The sequence below is a fragment of the Polistes canadensis genome, unplaced genomic scaffold, assembly GCF_001313835.1.
Source record: "Polistes canadensis isolate GaletaPanama2010 unplaced genomic scaffold, ASM131383v1 scaffold_181, whole genome shotgun sequence".
NCBI lineage: Eukaryota > Metazoa > Arthropoda > Insecta > Hymenoptera > Vespidae > Polistes > Polistes canadensis.
This window is the reverse complement of record NW_014569728.1, coordinates 66804-85915: the sequence shown is the minus strand read 5'-3', so window position 1 is coordinate 85915 and position 19112 is coordinate 66804. Positions and strand designations below refer to the sequence as shown.

General features: G+C 29.0%; 4 protein-coding genes across 6 annotated transcripts in view; 2 read left to right on the top strand and 2 right to left on the bottom strand.

The window, feature by feature from the left end:
- LOC106789367 (inositol polyphosphate 5-phosphatase OCRL-1) overlaps positions 1 to 5197 on the top strand; it is a 5895-nt gene extending 698 nt beyond the window's left edge. Inside the window, exons 2-18 of the mRNA XM_014753513.1 lie at positions 34 to 209; positions 464 to 644; positions 889 to 1023; positions 1098 to 1216; positions 1299 to 1441; positions 1518 to 1691; positions 1758 to 1920; positions 1994 to 2172; positions 2275 to 2496; positions 2866 to 3001; positions 3084 to 3360; positions 3433 to 3570; positions 3682 to 3779; positions 3891 to 4068; positions 4160 to 4287; positions 4386 to 4497; positions 4611 to 5197. Of these exons, the coding sequence (XP_014608999.1) occupies positions 144 to 209; positions 464 to 644; positions 889 to 1023; positions 1098 to 1216; positions 1299 to 1441; positions 1518 to 1691; positions 1758 to 1920; positions 1994 to 2172; positions 2275 to 2496; positions 2866 to 3001; positions 3084 to 3360; positions 3433 to 3570; positions 3682 to 3779; positions 3891 to 4068; positions 4160 to 4287; positions 4386 to 4497; positions 4611 to 4771 (2610 nt within the window). The 5' untranslated portion in view covers positions 34 to 143 and the 3' untranslated portion in view covers positions 4772 to 5197. The remainder of the gene's footprint in view (positions 1 to 33; positions 210 to 463; positions 645 to 888; positions 1024 to 1097; positions 1217 to 1298; positions 1442 to 1517; positions 1692 to 1757; positions 1921 to 1993; positions 2173 to 2274; positions 2497 to 2865; positions 3002 to 3083; positions 3361 to 3432; positions 3571 to 3681; positions 3780 to 3890; positions 4069 to 4159; positions 4288 to 4385; positions 4498 to 4610) is intronic.
- Positions 5198 to 5437: 240 nt separating this feature from the next.
- On the bottom strand, positions 5438 to 8894 carry LOC106789368 (importin subunit alpha). Of its 2 annotated transcripts, none has more exons than XM_014753515.1 (8): positions 8754 to 8894; positions 8114 to 8262; positions 7668 to 7984; positions 7293 to 7548; positions 7057 to 7195; positions 6621 to 6979; positions 6187 to 6519; positions 5438 to 6079 (listed from the first exon to the last, which is right to left on the bottom strand). In XM_014753515.1, exons 2-8 carry the CDS (start codon positions 8198 to 8200, stop codon positions 5975 to 5977), a joined length of 1596 nt encoding a protein of 531 aa, XP_014609001.1. In that variant the 5' UTR covers positions 8201 to 8262; positions 8754 to 8894; the 3' UTR covers positions 5438 to 5974. The 2 variants fall into 2 exon arrangements, with proteins under 2 accessions (XP_014609001.1, XP_014609002.1); XM_014753516.1 differs by having other exon boundaries at positions 8114 to 8250.
- A 6019-nt stretch (positions 8895 to 14913) lies between these two features.
- LOC106789366 (60S ribosomal protein L13a) lies at positions 14914 to 16836 on the top strand. Its single transcript, XM_014753512.1, has 6 exons — positions 14914 to 15006; positions 15507 to 15637; positions 15756 to 15865; positions 16061 to 16206; positions 16473 to 16595; positions 16713 to 16836. The coding sequence occupies exons 1-6, from the start codon at positions 14986 to 14988 to the stop codon at positions 16794 to 16796; spliced, it is 615 nt and encodes a 204-aa protein (XP_014608998.1). The 5' UTR covers positions 14914 to 14985; the 3' UTR covers positions 16797 to 16836.
- A 265-nt stretch (positions 16837 to 17101) lies between these two features.
- On the bottom strand, positions 17102 to 18892 carry LOC106789364. Of its 2 annotated transcripts, none has more exons than XM_014753510.1 (5): positions 18631 to 18892; positions 18385 to 18557; positions 18051 to 18309; positions 17608 to 17985; positions 17102 to 17496 (listed from the first exon to the last, which is right to left on the bottom strand). In XM_014753510.1, the coding sequence occupies exons 2-5, from the start codon at positions 18534 to 18536 to the stop codon at positions 17281 to 17283; spliced, it is 1005 nt and encodes a 334-aa protein (XP_014608996.1). In that variant the 5' UTR covers positions 18537 to 18557; positions 18631 to 18892; the 3' UTR covers positions 17102 to 17280. The 2 variants fall into 2 exon arrangements, with proteins under 2 accessions (XP_014608996.1, XP_014608997.1); XM_014753511.1 differs by having other exon boundaries at positions 18765 to 18877.
- Positions 18893 to 19112: the final 220 nt, after the last annotated feature.

The window sequence follows — 19112 nt, the reverse complement described above, 5'->3', positions numbered from 1 at the left end:
TTAATAAAAATATATATATATTTATTTTTTCAGGGTTTACTATTGAAATAACAATAGTAAAATAAATATAATTGTGCATCTGCATTTAAAGAAATTATATATCAAGTACTATACAATCATTAATTAAATTTATAATAAATACCATGGCTTCCTCCGAACAATTGGCAATTATTCAATCGAAATTTATTTCTGGTGAAACAGTAGTAATTGTATCCTTTGTTATAAAATAATAACAAATTTTTTTAAAGTAAATGTTATCAACACGTTCGTTACCATATCACAAAGAAGATATCAACTATAGTCCAAAATATCTTTTACAATGATTGCCATTACAAATATTTGATGCTGCATTTTCAACGAAAATCACTGTGTTATAGATATCTAACACTGGTAGCAAACGTGTTAAACAAAGTAATAGTTATTGTATGCACGTATACAAAAAATACCTTAACTAGAATTAAAGGCGATGGAAGCATCTTTGATGCAAGGATGGGCTAAAGCAACACGTGTAATAGCTTTGGTTAGCAAAGGAGTAACATACGCATTGGTAGTATTTCTTATATCTAGAACACCTCCGCAGGTATACAGTGATTTAACTATTGAAAGAGTACTACCGATCGATCAGGATTTTAAATGCGATATAGGTAATTATAAATACAGTTAATCTTTTTTCTTTCTTCTTCCTTGTACAATGCGAGTGACACACTTTACATTAAAGAAAACATTGTTTTACTATATCAAGAGTATATTTATACTTTTCGAATTTTCATTTATAATCGACATATTATGTAGTTTGTATAACAGAATGTATCTTTCTCATTGTACGAGGATTCGTTCAATTTTATATTCACTGAGATATAGGTAATAAATATCTACCGTATTATTCAGATACTGGTGGAAAACAACAAGAAGGCTTATATGTATATTTAAATATAGCGTTCAGAAAACTTCGTTTGATGTTTGAAATGAAACGTGGTACATCAACGAGTTCGTTGGTTTCTGAAATATTTCGCGCTATAGAAGGTAGTATATTATTTCTATTATGGAATTAAAATAGTTTCTGATATTATTCAAAGTATTTAATGTACTTGTTTTAGTTTACCAAAAATCCAAAATTTCACCAGCGGAATATTTATGGATTAAAAAATTAACAGGATATATGAGTAATTTAGATAGTACTAGTAGTAATGAAACTCAAAATGTCGTGGTTGATCCTGTAAGAATTTAAAAGTAAATCTAATTGTTATTAATTTATTTATCATTTATTTGAAAGTTAATTGAATTTCATTATCTTACAGCTCGTAGAATTAGAAAGTCCTGATTTAGTTGTATCCAGACAAACAATAGCATCTGGAAAATCGCCAGTTGCTGCACGAGAATCTGTGGTGCGTTACCAGATGGCATGTAAAGAAGATGATTATACATATAGCAAGACTTTTCGGTTTGTTACATTTTCTTCTACAGATATATAAATTTGTTATATTTACAATGTGTAAGTCGTTATATTTGTGTTACAGTATATTTGTAGGAACATGGAATGTGAATGGACAACCACCAAATGGAATCAAATTAGAAGAGTGGTTAAGTAGCGATCAAGAACCTCCTGATGTATACGCTATTGGATTTCAAGAATTAGATTTAAGTAAAGAAGCATTTTTATTTAACGATACTCCACGAGGAGAAGAATGGAGGTAAATATTAGTTATTAGAACAAAAAAGCTATTTTTATATAATAAATTTCATAATTTTTCTTACAGGATAGTTGTAACAAAATCTCTTCATCCTAAAGGTACTTATTGTTCGGTTGCTGCTGTAAGATTAGTTGGTATGATGTTGCTTGTATTTGCTAAAGAAGTACACATGCCGCATATACACAATGTTTGTACTGATACAGTGGGTACAGGAATAATGGGTAAACTGGTACATCTTTTTTTCTTTATTCTAATATTAATAATCATTTATTTAAATAGTTTATCTTACATTATTATTAAAGGGAAACAAAGGTGGTGTAGCAGTAAGCTGTTCAATTCATAACACATCCATTTGCTTCGTTAATGCGCATTTAGCAGCTCATTGTGAAGAATACGAACGACGAAATCAAGATTATGCAGATATATGTGCAAGGCTCTCTTTTTATAAATACGTCCCACCTAAAAGCTTCAAAGAACACGAGTAAGTAAATAGATGTGTACGATGTAATCATTCGATATTATTTATTTTACAAGATATTATTTCATATTTGTTTTTTTGTTTTTTTATTTTCATTGTTCACAGTCAAATTTATTGGTTGGGAGATCTGAATTATCGGATAACAGAAATGGATGCAACAATAGCCAAACATTACATTCTTATTGGATATTATGCTCCAATGTTAGCATTAGATCAATTAGGTGAACAAAAACGACTAGGTCGTGTATTCCAAGAATTTCAAGAAGCTGAGATTAAATTCAAACCAACATATAAATATGATCCCGGTACTGACAATTGGGATTCCAGGTTTGTTTAATTAAAAGAACATTTTCTTTTACATATAAGATTATCAAATTTGCTTCTATATGTTACTGTCAAAGCCGGAAATCAGGCATTACTAGTAAATCCTCGTGTGTGTCTGTGCCCGAGAATGTATACTTTTCAACGTTGTTTAAATAGTAATTTAATATTCTATAGAATATCAAAGTATTATGTTCGATGCCTAGGAAAATCTCTCCAAAAAGTCTTATTTCCGACTTCGTCTGAAGGCTCTTTGCATTCATAGTAATGCCGAGGAATTACTAGCAATGACGGATTTCCGGCTTTGACGGTAATATATACATATGCCAGTAAATTAAATGTATTATATTTTTCACACATTTAATTAATAAACAGTGAAAAGGGTAGAGCACCAGCTTGGTGCGATAGGATTTTATGGAAGGGTGAAGCTATTACGTCAATAGAGTATAGAAGTCATCCTGAATTAAAACTATCTGATCATAAACCAGTCAGTGCTGTTTTTGATTCACAAGTAAGATATCTATTTGAAAGTAATTATATATTATTTGAACATAATTTTATTTACTGATTTAACTTCGATTACTGCAATATAGATTAGAATTATTGATGTGGTCAAATATCGTAAGACCCATGAAGAAGTTATGAAGAAGTTAGATAAACTAGAAAATGAATTTTTACCCCAAGTAATGGTTGATACGACTGAAGTGATCTTTGATACATTAAAATTTCTCGAGCCTAGTAGTAAGGATCTCATAATAGCTAATACAGGACAAGTACCAGTTCAGTTTGAATTTATTAAAAAATTAGATGATACCAGTTATTGCAAAGACTGGTTGCATATAGAACCCTATACAGGCTTTATAAAACCAGGTGATCATTTTTTATTTGATAAAATAATTTCTTTTTTTTCTTATTTCATATTGCATTATATATGTTTTATAGGTGAAAAGTGTGATATTAAATTAGAAATATATGTCGATAAAAAGTCAGCGTGCAAATTAAATTCTGGAGAGGACAAATTATACGATATATTAGTTTTACACCTTGAAGGAGGCAAAGATATTTTTATAACAGTTACAGGTACACCTATATCTAATAGTTTTTAATAATATAAATTAAAGATCATTTCAATATTTATAACAATTTATCAACAAATATTTTCTTTTTGTAACGATATATTATTATTATAAGGTACTTATGAAAGAAGCTGTTTTGGGTCATCAATGGAAGCATTAGTTCACATTCCGATACCAATTGGAGAAGTTACAGCTGGTCGATTGGCAGAATTAGTAAGTCTACTTTAAATCAAGTTGATAAGAAATAAAAGAAAAAAACATATAAATTGTGAAATTAAATTATGTTATTTATAATTTTTAATAATAAAAAAATATTTATTTTAGGAAAATAATAAAAATCTATCCCTAGAACCATATGCGATACCAAAAGAAATATTTCAATTAATTGACATATTATATCGTCATGGTATAAAAACTCCTGGTCTTTTCGAAACCCCTGGTCTTCATAGTGAAATTATTGCCATAAGAGATTGGTTGGATAATGGCAGCCAAGAATCTATGCGTATCCTTTAAAATACGTCTGAGCATTTATTTATTTATTTATAAGAAAGATGTCAAATGAAGTATTTCTTAACATGTTCAATCAAATGAAGCTGGTAGCGTACATTCTGTAGCAGAGGCATTACTTTTGCTATTAGAATCTACAGCAGAGCCTCTGATACCATATAATCTGCATAGCGTTTGTTTAACAGCAGCGACGAGTTATTTACAATGCAAACAAGTAATAGAAAAAGCTTATAAATATATATATTTTATATTATATGTGTATAATTTGTAATTTTTGTTTGTTTGTAATTGTCAATTTATTTTTCATTGCAGATTGTCATGCAGCTTTCCGAAACTAGAAGAAGCGTGTTTTTATATATTATTTTCTTTTTACAAGAACTTCTGAACCATACTCCAGATAATGAATTGGATGCTAAAACTCTTGGTAAGTTAAGATATATATTTACAATAAGCGTATATATTATTTTTATGTTTTATAAATTGAAATGTAATGATAAACAAAAAAGAAATAAAAATTATGAATCTTTTATTTTATAGCAACTTTGTTCGGATCAATCTTTTTACGAGATCCACCAAGAAGCAGGGAAGACAGAATGCAAAGAAGTCGCGCGACGCAAGCCACGTTTGATAGGAAAAAAGCTGCATTTGTTTATCATTTTATGGTGAATGATCAAAGCGACATCGTCCTTAGCCGATAGTATAAAAATCTTTTATTTAATTTTACCTAAAGTGTATACGTTAATATGCTTTGTAAGAATTATCACTATAATACGTTTGCCTATTATTAATATTTTATATACATTTGTATAGCATAAATTATGTATAGAATTAAGGACAGATAGACGATATAGAAGAAATAACCAGAAAGTATTATTTTTTACTTTACAATATTAAGTATTTTAGCAATATTATATGAAGTACTCATTAGGCTTCTCTTCTTTCATAAAGCCTTTATGAGTATTATTTTATTTCACGATAGCATAATTTACTTTCCACGTGATTACAAGATTAGTAAACACGTTAAGTAAATATTAGTTTTTAGTGCATACCTATAGATAGATATTAAAGTATGTACTCGATTATCTAGTCACTATAATTTATAATAAACTTTACATAAATATATATATTAACATTTTTTTTATCTATATGCTGAATTTTATATTATTTATATTTAATACAATTATTTTATTTGGATGTCAGGCGTAAGAAACGACAACAGAATCTTTGTTATTAAAACGTAAGAGTTATCGTGAACGTCTTCTTGTTTAATCGAAAAGTCCAAAGCCCATGTCCATAATGAAAGAATCAAATCCTCATAAATAAATGTGTAAAAGGTTGTAAGAACGACCAAGTATGTTAACCAATCAAGTATATATAAGTTTTATTACAAAATACATAAAAAAACAAATTTATATCATTAATAGGATTTAATATAATTGATAGACATATGTCTTTGCGCGTCACAATATGAAAAGAAAATATAAGAAAAAATAAATTCGACAAAAACTCTTTACATGCAAAATTTAAAAAATTAATATTTTGAACAAAGCTTAATCATAAATCCTTGTAACGCCTAATAATATTTATCTTTCTCTTTCTCAAATCATCAAAAAATCATCAGAGAATTATAGAGAGCAAATTTTTGTGTATTACTTTGTCTTCAATTTAAAGAAATTTTTTCAACTTAACATAATTACGATATAGTAAAATATTATCATAAGAAAAAAGAAGATCAATCGTCGAAATAATTTTCGCTTTTTAAGAATATGAACGAAACACTAAGTACAAAATATTCGATTAGCGCGAAGAAATTGCTAATATTTTTTTGCCCCATTACTATGAATTATTTACAAATGGGTTATAACTCACTGGGAACTGTAATATAAGAATGATACAACATTTTAAAAATTAAAAGCTTGTTGTGGTTGAATATCAGGAGCTATGAACTGTAATTCCGTATTTTCTGACGTTTTCGGATGATCTATTGTGCTGAACTCTTCTTGGTCCTATTTTTATTATTAAATGACATTTATTAATTTTAGATGTTTATGAAGCTAATTATAAATACAGATTTTATTAAACTAATATGATATATGCTCGTATTTGTACTTACGCAATCTGAGAAGTAAGTATCAATGATTGCTATGGCTCTTTGGTATACTTGTTCATTTTCATTTTGTTGCAAACATTCAATTTTATCTAGGCCACCGTTTTCTTCGATCATAAGGGTAACACGTTCAATTTCACCCATTTTTGCAGACGCTTCTAAAATATTTGATAAGCCATCAAGAACAACAAGAACAGTTTTCCAATCTTTGGAATCAAGTAAATTGCAGAATGGAGATAATATGCCAGTCTGTATCAAATAAGCTATATGTTTAACTGAACATCCTGAAGTTAAATTAGTTATAGCCCATGCTGCTTCTTTTTGTGATTTATAATCACCCTGTAAATATATTAATATTTCATTGTAAATCTCTTCATCTCTTTTAAAATGGTTTAAAGATGTAACATCTTTTTGTTATAAAGATTATCGATCAACTTTACCACTCTAAGAACTTGGCACAATGGTCGTAAAACATTAGCATTTATAACGTGCTGAATTTGTTGTACAGTTCCAGCAGTAATATTACTAATAGTCCAAGCAGCTTCTTTAACGATATTTATACGATTGTGTTCTAATAATAGGGCAAGATGATTAAGTCCACCCGCGGAAATGATTGCATCCGTTTGAACATCGTTTCCAGTAACTATGTTTCCAACTGCACGTAGTGCTGGCGTAAGCACTGTTACTTCAGTAGATGAAAGTAATTCTACTAATTTTGGAGTAATACCAGAATCAACTACTGCTTGTATTTTCTCGTTTGGTCCATCGGTAAGGTATGACAATGCCCAACAAGCATCAGCTATAATATTTGTATAATATATAAATATTGATTAACATGTTCTGTAACATCATGTAATGGAATGATGTTTGTTATACCTAAAATATCCTTATCAGTATTGCTAAGCAATCGATTCAGTACTGGCAGAGCTGTTTTTACAACTTCAAATGGTGGCGGTGGGTTTTTATTTCGGCACAAGTTCGATAAAGTCCAGACTATATTACGAGCGAATGTTATCTATGTTTGTTAAATATAGTAAAGTTTAATTAATCAAATCTTATGAATTTTTAATGCATTATTAAGATCATTCATATAAAAAATATATCATACGTACATTGGTGTCTGGTTTTATTAAACTCAATAGAACTGGCAATAAACCATTGGCAAGAACAAGATCACGAGTCACTGGTCCATCTCCAGCAATATTTCCTAATGCCCATACAGCTTGTTCAGCGACATTAGATGAGTTGGATTTAAGTAAATTTATTAATTTGGGAATAGCACCATTTTTGACAACAACGTATGTCTGCTCAGATGTGCCTGAGGCTACATTAGTTAAAGCCCATGATGCTTCAAATTGAAGTGCGGGGCTACAGAAATAAATAAATAAATTTTACATACAACACCAAATTGTAAATTATTCCAAAATTAAACCAATATTGTATCAGCTTAATTTTAGATTACATAATAGAAAAAGTAATTGTCGTACTTATGATGATAGTCCAAAAATCTAATACATTGTGGTACTATTCCTAAATTTATCATAGAATCTATTGGTGGATTTTTTTCACGACTCAACATCTTCCTACAAGCTTGTACTGCTTGAAGTTGAATAGTTTCATCGGAGGAAAGCATATTGGCTACAATATCTTCAATTGACGAAGAGGTAGGTTTTATATTGTTTTCAGTAAATATTGATGTTTCCTCATCTTCCACAATATTTAAATTACGTCTTTTGAATAACTGATTTTCTTTTTTTGCTTTGCGTAATTCAATTGAAATTTCACTTCTCCTTCTACGTGCTTCCTAAAATTGCAAATTGTAAATAAATAATATAAACCCATTCTATAATAACATATATTTATTATATTAGTAATATATATTTTTTAAGTACTATGGATTTTATTGTATAAAAATGAGAAAACATTAACTCACTTCATGTTTACTGTTGAATTTGAAATTAGCAATTCTGGAATTGCGATCAATCTCCTGAGCAGGTATAGTGGTATTATTGGCAGGCATATTATTGATAATAGTCCAATCAAGATTGGAAATACGCCTTTTTACAAATTCTAAAAATAATTCTAAAATATCAAATAAAAATGATAATACTGTAACCAGCAATATACGTTAAATCATTTATTTTCCTATGTTAAATGTATTCGTTAAAAACCAAATTATTCTTGCTCATAATATCATTGGGTAAAAACGCGTATACAACAAAAGACAATTATTATTTATCATAATTTAAAATGAAATGTGACCAATATTTAAAAAACCGTTACAGAAAGACTATACTATTTATGTGAGATAGAAATAGAACAATAAATAATAATTATTATGTACATATTAACAAGAGAGAGAATATATCCATCATATTATTGTGTTTATTGGAAAGAAACAATTGAAAGCGTTATGGTATAAAAGTTATTACATATTTTTTTTGCTCATAACCGTTTCTTACTTACACATATATTTCATAGATATATATATGTTTTTTTACTACTATATTACATTTAAAAGAAAATCATGGAAATAATGAAATAATTAAGGAATCAATCACAAGAATACTTACTCTAAATTAATTTGTAAATAAGAGATGCGAGGAAAATCGTATAACTGAATTTGAAATAACGAAAGTACTCGTTAAATGTTCGCGACCCGCGCGATGACAATAGAATGGTCATAAGACCGGTGCGCATTTCTTCGCGACCTGTTGCTGTTACCAAACAGAAAAAAATTAAAATTACCTTTAACCAATTAGATCTTCTATCCATAAGATTTATAACAATGTACTAGAATGCTATTAGCTGATAGAATAAGCGCAATCTTATGATTGGTCCAAAACTGACTTTGCGTTTAAATTTTTATTTTCCATTGGTCAATAGCAATGCATTAAAATGTAGATAAATAGCATTTAAGGTTACCATCAATTTTTGGGTTAAAAATATAACTTTTTGTAATATTTGAAATAAATTATACCTAATATATATAAATGCAATTAATATATCTGTGTTGATATTTATAGTAACTTTTGATGTTGCGATTGCAACAGAGGAATAGATTTTAAAGTAATACGTTTAAATAGAAAGTGAATGAGCAATGAACGATGCGTATAAGCTGTAGAACAAAAGTCACTAGAAAAATAGCGGGAGAAATACGTCAAAAGTGAACGAATTCAATAATTAACTTTTAAAATAAAAAAAAAAAACACAAGTATACAATATTTGCTATGCAATATAATTTTTATTAGTAAATATTATCGAGAAAATATTTTGTCAGCTATCCTGCGCATGCGCAAATCTGAGCGCGTTCACACACACACACACATGTGGTAATTTAAAAATAATTTATTCCAGGAGTTATCTTAGCGTAACAAATTATTTACATGTATTTATATAAAGCATTTAATTATGGTGTAATCAATTTTAAACGATTAATAATAGATTAACATTCTATTTTTCTGATGTTAAATATTCTATTAACATAGAAGACTATAAAATATTTTGTTTTTAAAAATTCAAATCTCTTTTACACGAACACGTGGAATGTATAGAAAATTTGTTTCTTACAAAATATAACATTTAGGTGTAATCTTTATAATAAATAATAATAATAATTACATTGTATTCTCCAATATTCTTCGAAGTTCCTACGATTATAAATTTTGAATGATAATTTAGATTTAAAAAAAGTAAACCAAAAATATGTGTAATCATTAATTAACCGTATTTCAGATTAACCATAACGAGAGTTTTTAATAGAAATGTACAAAGTGTTGGTAGACTTTTATTGCAACATATTAAAAAAGGATAGATGTAAAAAAGGAAAAAAAGGATAATACGAAACGTGAAATTGTTGTGTATGAATGGCCCACTTTCTTCTTAAATTCTATAGATGATCTTGTTGTTTTCTTTCTTCTTGATCTCACATTCTTAATAATCGCGGACGATCGTATCTGACATATGTATGTATATTGAAAACTGGATGCTGGACAGATTCTGTATGTGGCTGTAGCTTTCTTCGAACACTTTCGACGCGTGGGGATAACTGGAACTTTTAAGTCAAGTCAAGTGCATCCCGGCAGAGCAAAGTAGTATACTGTGTCATTTCAAAGTGCGTTCGTTCTCTTGTCGAGATTCTTTGAAGAATTCGATTACTTACAATTAGTCAAAATATCCTCGCATAAGTTTCGCATAACGAGAAAAAAAAAAAAGAAAAGAAAAAGAAAAAAGAAAAGAAAAAGAAAGGAAAAGGTTTCTCTTAAAAACGTACAATTATAGCAAAAGTGATAGTTAAATTTTCATGTATTAAATTGGAAGAAATGCAATACCGTATAGTAAGTATTTCCGCTATTGATCCTACTGAATTAATATAAAAAAAAAAAAAACAATTTGTCTATGGGTGTAAAAAAAGAGTTTAATTATAGAATAATTGAATATACTTATATATTGTACGAAATTAATAACAAATAAATATTTGATCAATTTGATTTCAGCTTGCCGTTACCATTTGGTCGAGCATTATTGGAAATTTGGAGTTTTGTACCGCGGATGACTTAGCCAACAAATACGTAAGTACAATTGGAATAATTTTCAAAGGATATGGAAAAAAAAATGTCTTCTTTTTACCACCATATATTTTCGAAAACACGTACACGTGTATATTTAAAATTGAATTCTTTTTATCAAGTCTTCTGATCGTCCAAAAAAAAAAAAAAAGAAAAGAAAGGAAAATGAGAGAGAACAAAAGAGCAACAAATGAAAGACTTGCAAAGATAATGGGAAGAGAGAGCGCGAAAAGTAGTTATTATCATTTGAACGTTCCAGTACATTAAGGAAGTAATGATTTCTTATGCATTTTACTTTTACGCGAGCCAACCAAATTTATACAACTCTCACTGGTTTTTCTTTCAAATGAGTCAGAAAAATCCGACGCATCATTTCCCGCACTACAGTCCTTTTTTCACTTCTGCATCCAACGGTATAGGAGAAAGGAAGACCATCCTGGTACCGTAATTGCGCCTTTCTCTCATTGCGACTCTGCCTGATGCGCTAATTTCGAACTGCTCTACTGTAGAGGTATTCCACTTAAACAGGTTTCGTGATGAATCGTGTCGATTCTTGTGACACGATTCTACAAACTTTCTTCCTTCCACCGCATTACACAAACGTGTGACATATGATATGATTCGAAGAAATTTATTTTTCAAGTGAAACTGTTTGCAATTAGTTCGCTCGTTCGTTCATTCATTCATTCATTCATTCATATATTTATTTATTTCAATATAATGTATATTAATATTAAATAATTTTCTTGATTATATATCTTTTTTTTTCAGTCAGGACATTTGACAGAAGTTAAAACGTTAGACCCGCATAAACAAATTTTACATCCATCACTATCCAGAAGATTATATTTCAAGAATGATACTCTATACCAAAGTACTACCGAAATAATAACGTTCGAACAAGATCAATTATCAGATCGATCTTCTTCATCCCTCGATAATGTTAACTTTAATCATACAACATCAAAAGATAATGAAACAAACGATACAAATATAATGGATCTTGCTTTTCGTATTCCCGTTAATGAAAACCATCAATCAGTTCCATTATCAAACACTAATTACGAAATGTCTGTAATTAATAATAGATTCAAGGAAACGAATGATTATTCTACGTTTCAAATAAAAAACAACGTAGAAAGCAGGATCACGAACGGAACAAATGAAAGGATTTCCGAGCGGGTTGAATTAAACGACGAGGATAAATTATTTGAATCGGAGAAAAATGATTTCGTAGGAGATAATCTTCCAACTGCGTCTTCGTCGTCGTCGTATGGAAAATTTTCGGGTCCTATTATTGTACCAGATTTTCCACAATTAAGTAAATTGAATTCGACTTTAATGATGTCGGAAAATCTGGCGAATGATAAAAAAGATAACCCGGAAATGGAAGACATGATTGGATCGACTTTGGTTTTGAATCCACTTCGAGTTGGCGTAGCTCTCGTTAACGATCAAGAAAATACTTTCATCGATGACTATAGCGAAAATAATCGATCGGTCAAGTGTGTTGTTTCTACGAGGACTGTGCAAACCGAAGTTAATACGCTAGACGAAGAAAATGCAGCGAGCAACAACGATAAATCTAATAAATCATGTTCGAATATAAATAAGAATTACGAAGAATTTTCTAAACAATCGGAATACCAAAAGTTTCATGGGAATTCGACGATTAAAAATAAGCCAGATGATACCGTGGAAATTCAAAAATCGATCGAAATTTATCACAACGCACCGGTTCAAGAAATTCATTACCCGGTTGAATTTTCGTTACCGTTGTCTTCCAACGTTGAAAATATATTTCAGAAGGTTAAAGTAAACGGGCCGATTAATTATGATAACGTACAGAAAGAATTTCGTATAAATGGATTGCAAGATGTTCAATCGGGAAATTCCAACGTTTACGTTGGCCATTTTGACGATAATATCGAAGAAAATCTTTCACGGTCTCGTCAAACGAATAATTTATTGATCGGTAATGCGGATGGTGTTCAAAAGAATATCAATTTCCCATACATTTCTATGGGATTGTATTTGTCTAGCGATAAACGAGTTGATGCCAATTCCATTCCATCACAACAGAGTAATAATAACAACAAAGGTAATAATATTGGTATACCAATTTTCTTATTACCAGGACAATCCCAAGATGCTAGCACAAATTACGAACAGTACTCGACGGATGGTGGAAGTATTTTTAACGGGGCATTAACGACGACGAGCGCTGGAAATAAACATCCGACACCGAATAATCTGAAATCGAATAAAGATGGTGGTCATAATTACGTAGAAAATCAGCACGAAGAAAGATCGGATCTGTCTCAAAATCAGTATCATCTTTTCCAAAGGATTCTTCAAAATAATCCTTTTATTGAGACCAGATACGTTGTACCGGTCTCTTCGCCTTATTCCATAATAGCGAAGAAATCTGTTGAGAAACCTGGATACGGCGCGCATACCACTGAATTAGAAAATCTCGATAATAAAGTATTTTATTCGATAGAAAAGTTAACGGACAAACAAACATCATCGGCTCAACAACTTCCACAAATACATCCACAAATTTCTAATGACAAACAGACGTTAGAAAAACAAACTCGTTTACCTGATCCGTATACGTTTTATATCGAAAAAACAGGAGAAAAGAAAGTACCTCACGTAATTCATAGATTAATTATGCAACCATATCCGGTTAATATCAAATTACCATCTATTTCCAGTGAGAAAATGATTCCGGATTATTCGGAGAAGAAAGTAATTAAACATAATCATAAACCGTATATTATCGAAACGGGAAAACATTTGGAAAACGTTAAAGTATATTCCGAAGATGTCGATAAACTTGTTTTACCACCGTCGCAAGTACATCGATCGTTACCAAAATTTTACACCGAAGTTACGTCCATTCCGTTTCATAGAAATTATATTAATTCTTCTTCTTCTTCCTCTTCTTCTCCTTCTTCATCGATTCACGACAACTTACGCAAAAAGCCGAACTTTTATTTTGAAGACAATATTATCGGATATAATAATAATAATAATAATAATAATAATAATAATAATAATAATAATAATAATAATAATAATAATAATAATAAAAATGTTCATTTTAATTACTTGGAACAATCCTCGAATTCCGTTCCCCCGAAAGAAATGATTTCTAACGGAAATTTAAGATCTTACAGAAGACGTGCTAGAATTTTTGATAATAAAGATAGGACGCCGAAAAATAAATACATCGATTCACGTCAAATGTCATCGAGTTCTATAAGAATGCAATTAAAGTCCTCGCCATTGTTCTTCCTTGAAGCACAACAATCAATCGTACCGGGAATTATGAGAAATGCAAGACAATCGGAAGGATATCCTTTAGGAGACATTGGTAATTTCAGACAATCAAAAGTCGAATATGGTTTCAAACCACCGATGATTCCTTCGATTCAATACGATGAACAAACAGCAACCAAAATTGATAATTAAATTTTTTTATACATTGTTAATAAAATCCTCGACAATTGTTGGGTTTATATGTTGTTATTATCCTTCGATTTTACTTTTTTTTTTTTTAATACTCTAAGAATATTATAAAAATTCATTGTTTTGGAAAAATGACCAAAACTCACGCATGTCCATCCATTTCCCTTTCCTATATCATTTAATAATAATAGACTGTTACTTTCTTTTTTATAATTAAGCAAATTTTATATATAAAAATAGTATTAAAATAATTTATTTTAATTTATAATCGTCTACTTGTGCGACATTATTAAGATGTAATACGCGTATGTATTTCCTATTATCCTAATTCAACAAACGTTATAATAATATAAAAACAGTTTATACATTTACAATTCGTTATTTAATAGAATCAATCAAATTATAGTTTTGATATTATTAATATACTAAAATATATGATATCTTTTCGGATGTTTTATAAGATTTTTCAACTTTTTTCTTTTCTGTATATTTTACTTAAAAGCCCAATTAATTATGTCTAATTTTATTTATTAATCTACAGAGTACATACCTTTACTATTTGAAAGTCAAGGAGGAAATGACGTAGTCGCTTAAAAGTTCGTAGTTTTTATAGTACCTGTGTGGTAGCGTTACAGTCGCGTAGCAGCCATGTTGCTTTCTTTTAATTTGTTGGCAACACTTACAAATGTTCCTACAGGATGACTTCCTTTACTTGTGTATGGTATAATGCCCGTTTGGCCTTTTCCGGTAAAATATCGTAATGACTGGCTTCAGTGAAAAGGTTTGTGGATAAAGTTTTGTACATATTAACGTTATAACAAATTATTCTTAGATTTATTCCTCCACGTTGTTAAAGATGTACTATAAAAAACAATATTATCCGTCGAAAATATTATTTTTTCTAACATATTGTACCAAACCAAAGATGGACAGTTAGGTTCTATTAGTAAGTCGCGCACGTTGTTCTTTGTAAATTGTTTTCTTAAGATTTATTATTTATTCTTTTCATATACTCGATAAATAACTATTCGCAATAATATTAACATGTTTTACGTCAAATTTGTTCTATAATAAATGTTTAAGTGTTTTTACTCTAAATGTTTCATCGAATAGTTTGTGCGTTTACTTTGTCACACACGTGGATTTTGTCGATATCGGTTTTTTTATTATTATCATAATTGTTTATGTATATCTTATGATCAAATCCTTTGTATAATATCAATTATGGATGAAGGAAAATTATAATAATTTGACTAATATTAGTTTTTTTTTCATTTTTAGCCAATATTGATAGATGGCCGCGGCCATCTACTCGGTCGTTTAGCAGCTATCATTGCCAAAACGATCTTGCAAGGAAATAAAGTTATTGTTGTTCGTAGCGAACAACTTAACATTTCTGGAAATTTTTTCAAGTTCGTATATATTACTATTATTATGGTCATTATAATTATCTAGAAAGATAATCAACTGTTATAAGATAAACACAGACGAAATATATAATAATCTCAATACTAATTTTCTTGATTGCAGAAATAAGTTGAAGTTTATGTCGTTCTTGCGTAAAAGATGTAATATTAACCCTGCACGTGGTCCATTCCATTTCCGTGCACCAAGTAAAATTCTCTGGAAGACAGTACGAGGTATATTCAATTTTTTTTAAGAACATTTGTTTTATATTTCCTTATTAATACAAATCAATGATTACTAATACCTACATTATTTGATATATAATGAAACCACAATATCTTATGAGATTATTACAAATTTTGATACACGCTCAAAGATTTTTTTCTTAACTCTTATTAATAATATGAAATATATTAATTTCACTGCAGGTATGATCCCACATAAGACGCAAAGAGGTAAGGATGCTCTAAGAAGGTTAAAAGTTTATGAAGGTTGTCCACCTCCTTATGATCGCAGGAAACGTGTTGTTGTACCAGGTGCCATGAGAGTAATGTGCTTAAAACCTGGTAGAAAGGTAATTTTTAGTTGTTATTATTATAAAAATTATCAACGAGTTTAATATTTTAAAGTTCTTGTCAGATTATTGTATATACTTCTTTTTTCTTGAGAACATTATTTTATAACAAACAATGATGGTTTGGTAATTTGCGTCTGAATGCAGTACATCTTACTGGATTTGATGATACATTTAGCTGAGTTTTATAACATTATGAAATATTTCATTTATATTAATGTAAATGGAATAAAATAATACAACATTGCAAATATTTTTTATTTCAGTATTGTCACGTTGGAAGATTATCCCACGAAGTTGGTTGGAAGTACAAAGCTGTGGTTCGCACTTTGGAGAACAAACGGCGCGTCAGATCTATTCTCGAAGTCCAGAAGAGAAATAAACTCAAAGTGAGTTTTTTTTCAATGATAATACATTATTATTATTATTATTTAAGAAGTTGTATACATACATATATAATTTTTTATTATTTAAATATACGTTTAAAATTAATATTTTCATTACAGAAACTTACAAAACAGGCTGAAGCATCTGTTGCCAGAGTTGCTGCACCTTATACAGAAATCATTAATAACTTTGGTTACAATTGATTTATAATTACAATAAAAAAATAAAAGTTATAAACGTATACTTGTGAAGAAATTTGATTCTTTCTTATCACCTTATAAATTTCAAAATTATTCAATAATAAAGCAGGACTTTCCAAACTTCTCCATTTGCGATCCTCTTATCCGAGGGAATATATTTTCATACGATACTGGGTATACATATATATATATATAATTAAATAAAACTTCACAAAATTATAAATTTGACTTTGATAAAATGTTTTGCTTACTTTCCATAGGCTCTTAAGGTAGAAGCCTTGATTTAAAGATAAGTAAAGAGATACAAATGATTTGAATATGTTTAATAATTTTTAATTACAAACGTTTATCATGTATAGAAAGTATTATTTTTCACAACAATATTTACAGAACAAAACAAATTGTACAATTATCTTTCACAATTCGTTTTTGCGAATATTAAATCTATAATTCTTTTTTCCCCATAGTTGTATTCAATTAATAACATTTAACTTTTTGTAAATTCTGTTGTATAAACAACAGTTACTCTTTTATCGTTATCATCATCGTCATATACTTCATCTTCTTCACTTTCTGAACTAGAACTATCATCCTTAATTTCTTCAGGTATACGATAATCACCCACATTATTTGGTACACAACCAACATTATGCAAGCTTAGTCGTTCTACCAATCGCTCAACTGCATGTTTCGCTTGAATATCCTATATCGAAGTGATAATATAAAACATATTTATTAACTAGGAAAACATTCTTTTTTCTTCTTTTTTTAAATATAACATATCAATTCTATATAAAATGATTTGCCAAGTTACCTGTATCTTTTTAACTTGTTCCCTTTGCAATTGTAACGATTCGCTCAAATTTAATGATTTAACAGCACCGTGTACTATATGGGGTGGAGTAGCAGCTGTAACTATATAATTTTTAATATATTTCCTTTTTTTCTCTTTTTCTGGATCATGAACACTACTCTTAGTAGTTTTGTATGGCTTAAATGGTTCCTTTTTAATTTGATTTTTTTCCGGAGATTTTTCAACCTTATCGATAAGATATTTTACGTGCATTAATTCGGAAACCGATTTCCCTTCATTTTTGAAAGATTCTATTTCCTCTAAATCTTCTGGTTTTATTAAAGGCTCCGTCGGTTGTAAATGTATAACTTTCTTCTTATGTACACCAGTTCCTGTAGGCTAATATTATTTAAATATTGATAAAAATATCTATTACTTTATAGATACTTCTGTAAAGAACTTACTTGTGCTAAAATCTTTAATGGGTCTTCTTCCTCGTCGTCACTATCCAACTCAACAATTTTATTTTTATGAATTTCTTTGGGACAAATACCTGTCCATTCCAATTCATTCATTGCTGCTTTTCCTTCCGATGCTATATTTAGTCTTGAAAGAAGCACAGCTGCTTTATCTATTTCTTTTTGATGATCGAGTTGATTTAACAATTTATTTCTAAACGTTTTAATCTTTTCCCCTTTATCAGGAAGCATTGAAATAAATTTTCTAAGAAATAAAATTTGAATAATAAAAAATATGTGAAGAAACATTAGAATAGAACCTTTATCAAACATTACTCACTTATTAGCTAACATTTTATTCTGTCTTTCTAAAAGTTCCTCCAACTCTGTCTTTGATTTATTAGCTAAGTTATCAATATATCCTTGATTTTCCTTTTTTGTAGGTGGTGGTAAGTCCCCCGGTACTTTTTTAATAATTTTTTTTGGATACATTTTCTTTTAAGTATAGATAACCTATTCGAATGAAAGAAACATGAATGTCGAAATAGATAAAAATTGGCAATCAAATAAATTTATAACATGTAACCTCTATAAACAATATTTTAAATATCCAGTAAAAAATATCATTTAAATTCTTAATATTGTTTTTATTAATTTAAATTAATAATCTTTTGAGAGATGGCATCAATAAAATAAAATACTGTATAATACAATAATTACAAGTGAGTGATTAAGAAACGTTTAAATAGTAATGTTTTTATTTGATCATTCATAACCTAAACATTTCTTTGTTATTTTCAACTCTGTATAGAGACTAGTAAAAAAAAAGAATAAAATGTTTCGTTAATATCATTTGTAATCTGTATATGATGTGTAAAACGGAAACTATGTTTCAGCCATCTTTGGTGTACCATTTTTATATTAACGAGTGTATAGAATATGTTTAACTTAAGTACAATTCATAAAAATACATATATTTAAATGATCCTGCAATAGTGTATTGAAATATTTATAAAAAGTGAATAATTCGTTATTAAATATTTTTAAATATTTAAAAATCTACAATCT

What these genes read in the sequence shown, in the direction of transcription:
- LOC106789368 (XM_014753515.1), bottom strand. Translation starts at nt 8,200, where the DNA reads ATGCCTGCCAATAATACCACTATACCTGCTCAGGAGATTGATCGCAAT. An exon ending in TAATAAAACCAGACACCAAT is followed by an intron (nt 7,196 to 7,292) that starts GTACGTATGATA and finishes TAACAAACATAG; the next exon opens with ATAACATTCGCTCGTAATAT. An exon ending in TGTGCCAAGTTCTTAGAGTG is followed by an intron (nt 6,520 to 6,620) that starts GTAAAGTTGATC and finishes ATATATTTACAG; the next exon opens with GGTGATTATAAATCACAAAA.
- LOC106789366 (XM_014753512.1), top strand. Translation starts at nt 14,986, where the DNA reads ATGACTGGCTTCAGTGAAAAG. An exon ending in GCTTAAAACCTGGTAGAAAG is followed by an intron (nt 16,207 to 16,472) that starts GTAATTTTTAGT and finishes TTTTTATTTCAG; the next exon opens with TATTGTCACGTTGGAAGATT. An exon ending in AGAAGAGAAATAAACTCAAA is followed by an intron (nt 16,596 to 16,712) that starts GTGAGTTTTTTT and finishes TTTTCATTACAG; the next exon opens with AAACTTACAAAACAGGCTGA.
- LOC106789364 (XM_014753510.1), bottom strand. Translation starts at nt 18,536, where the DNA reads ATGTATCCAAAAAAAATTATTAAAAAAGTACCGGGGGACTTACCACCA. An exon ending in CATTAAAGATTTTAGCACAA is followed by an intron (nt 17,986 to 18,050) that starts GTAAGTTCTTTA and finishes AAATAATATTAG; the next exon opens with CCTACAGGAACTGGTGTACA. An exon ending in AACAAGTTAAAAAGATACAG is followed by an intron (nt 17,497 to 17,607) that starts GTAACTTGGCAA and finishes ACTTCGATATAG; the next exon opens with GATATTCAAGCGAAACATGC.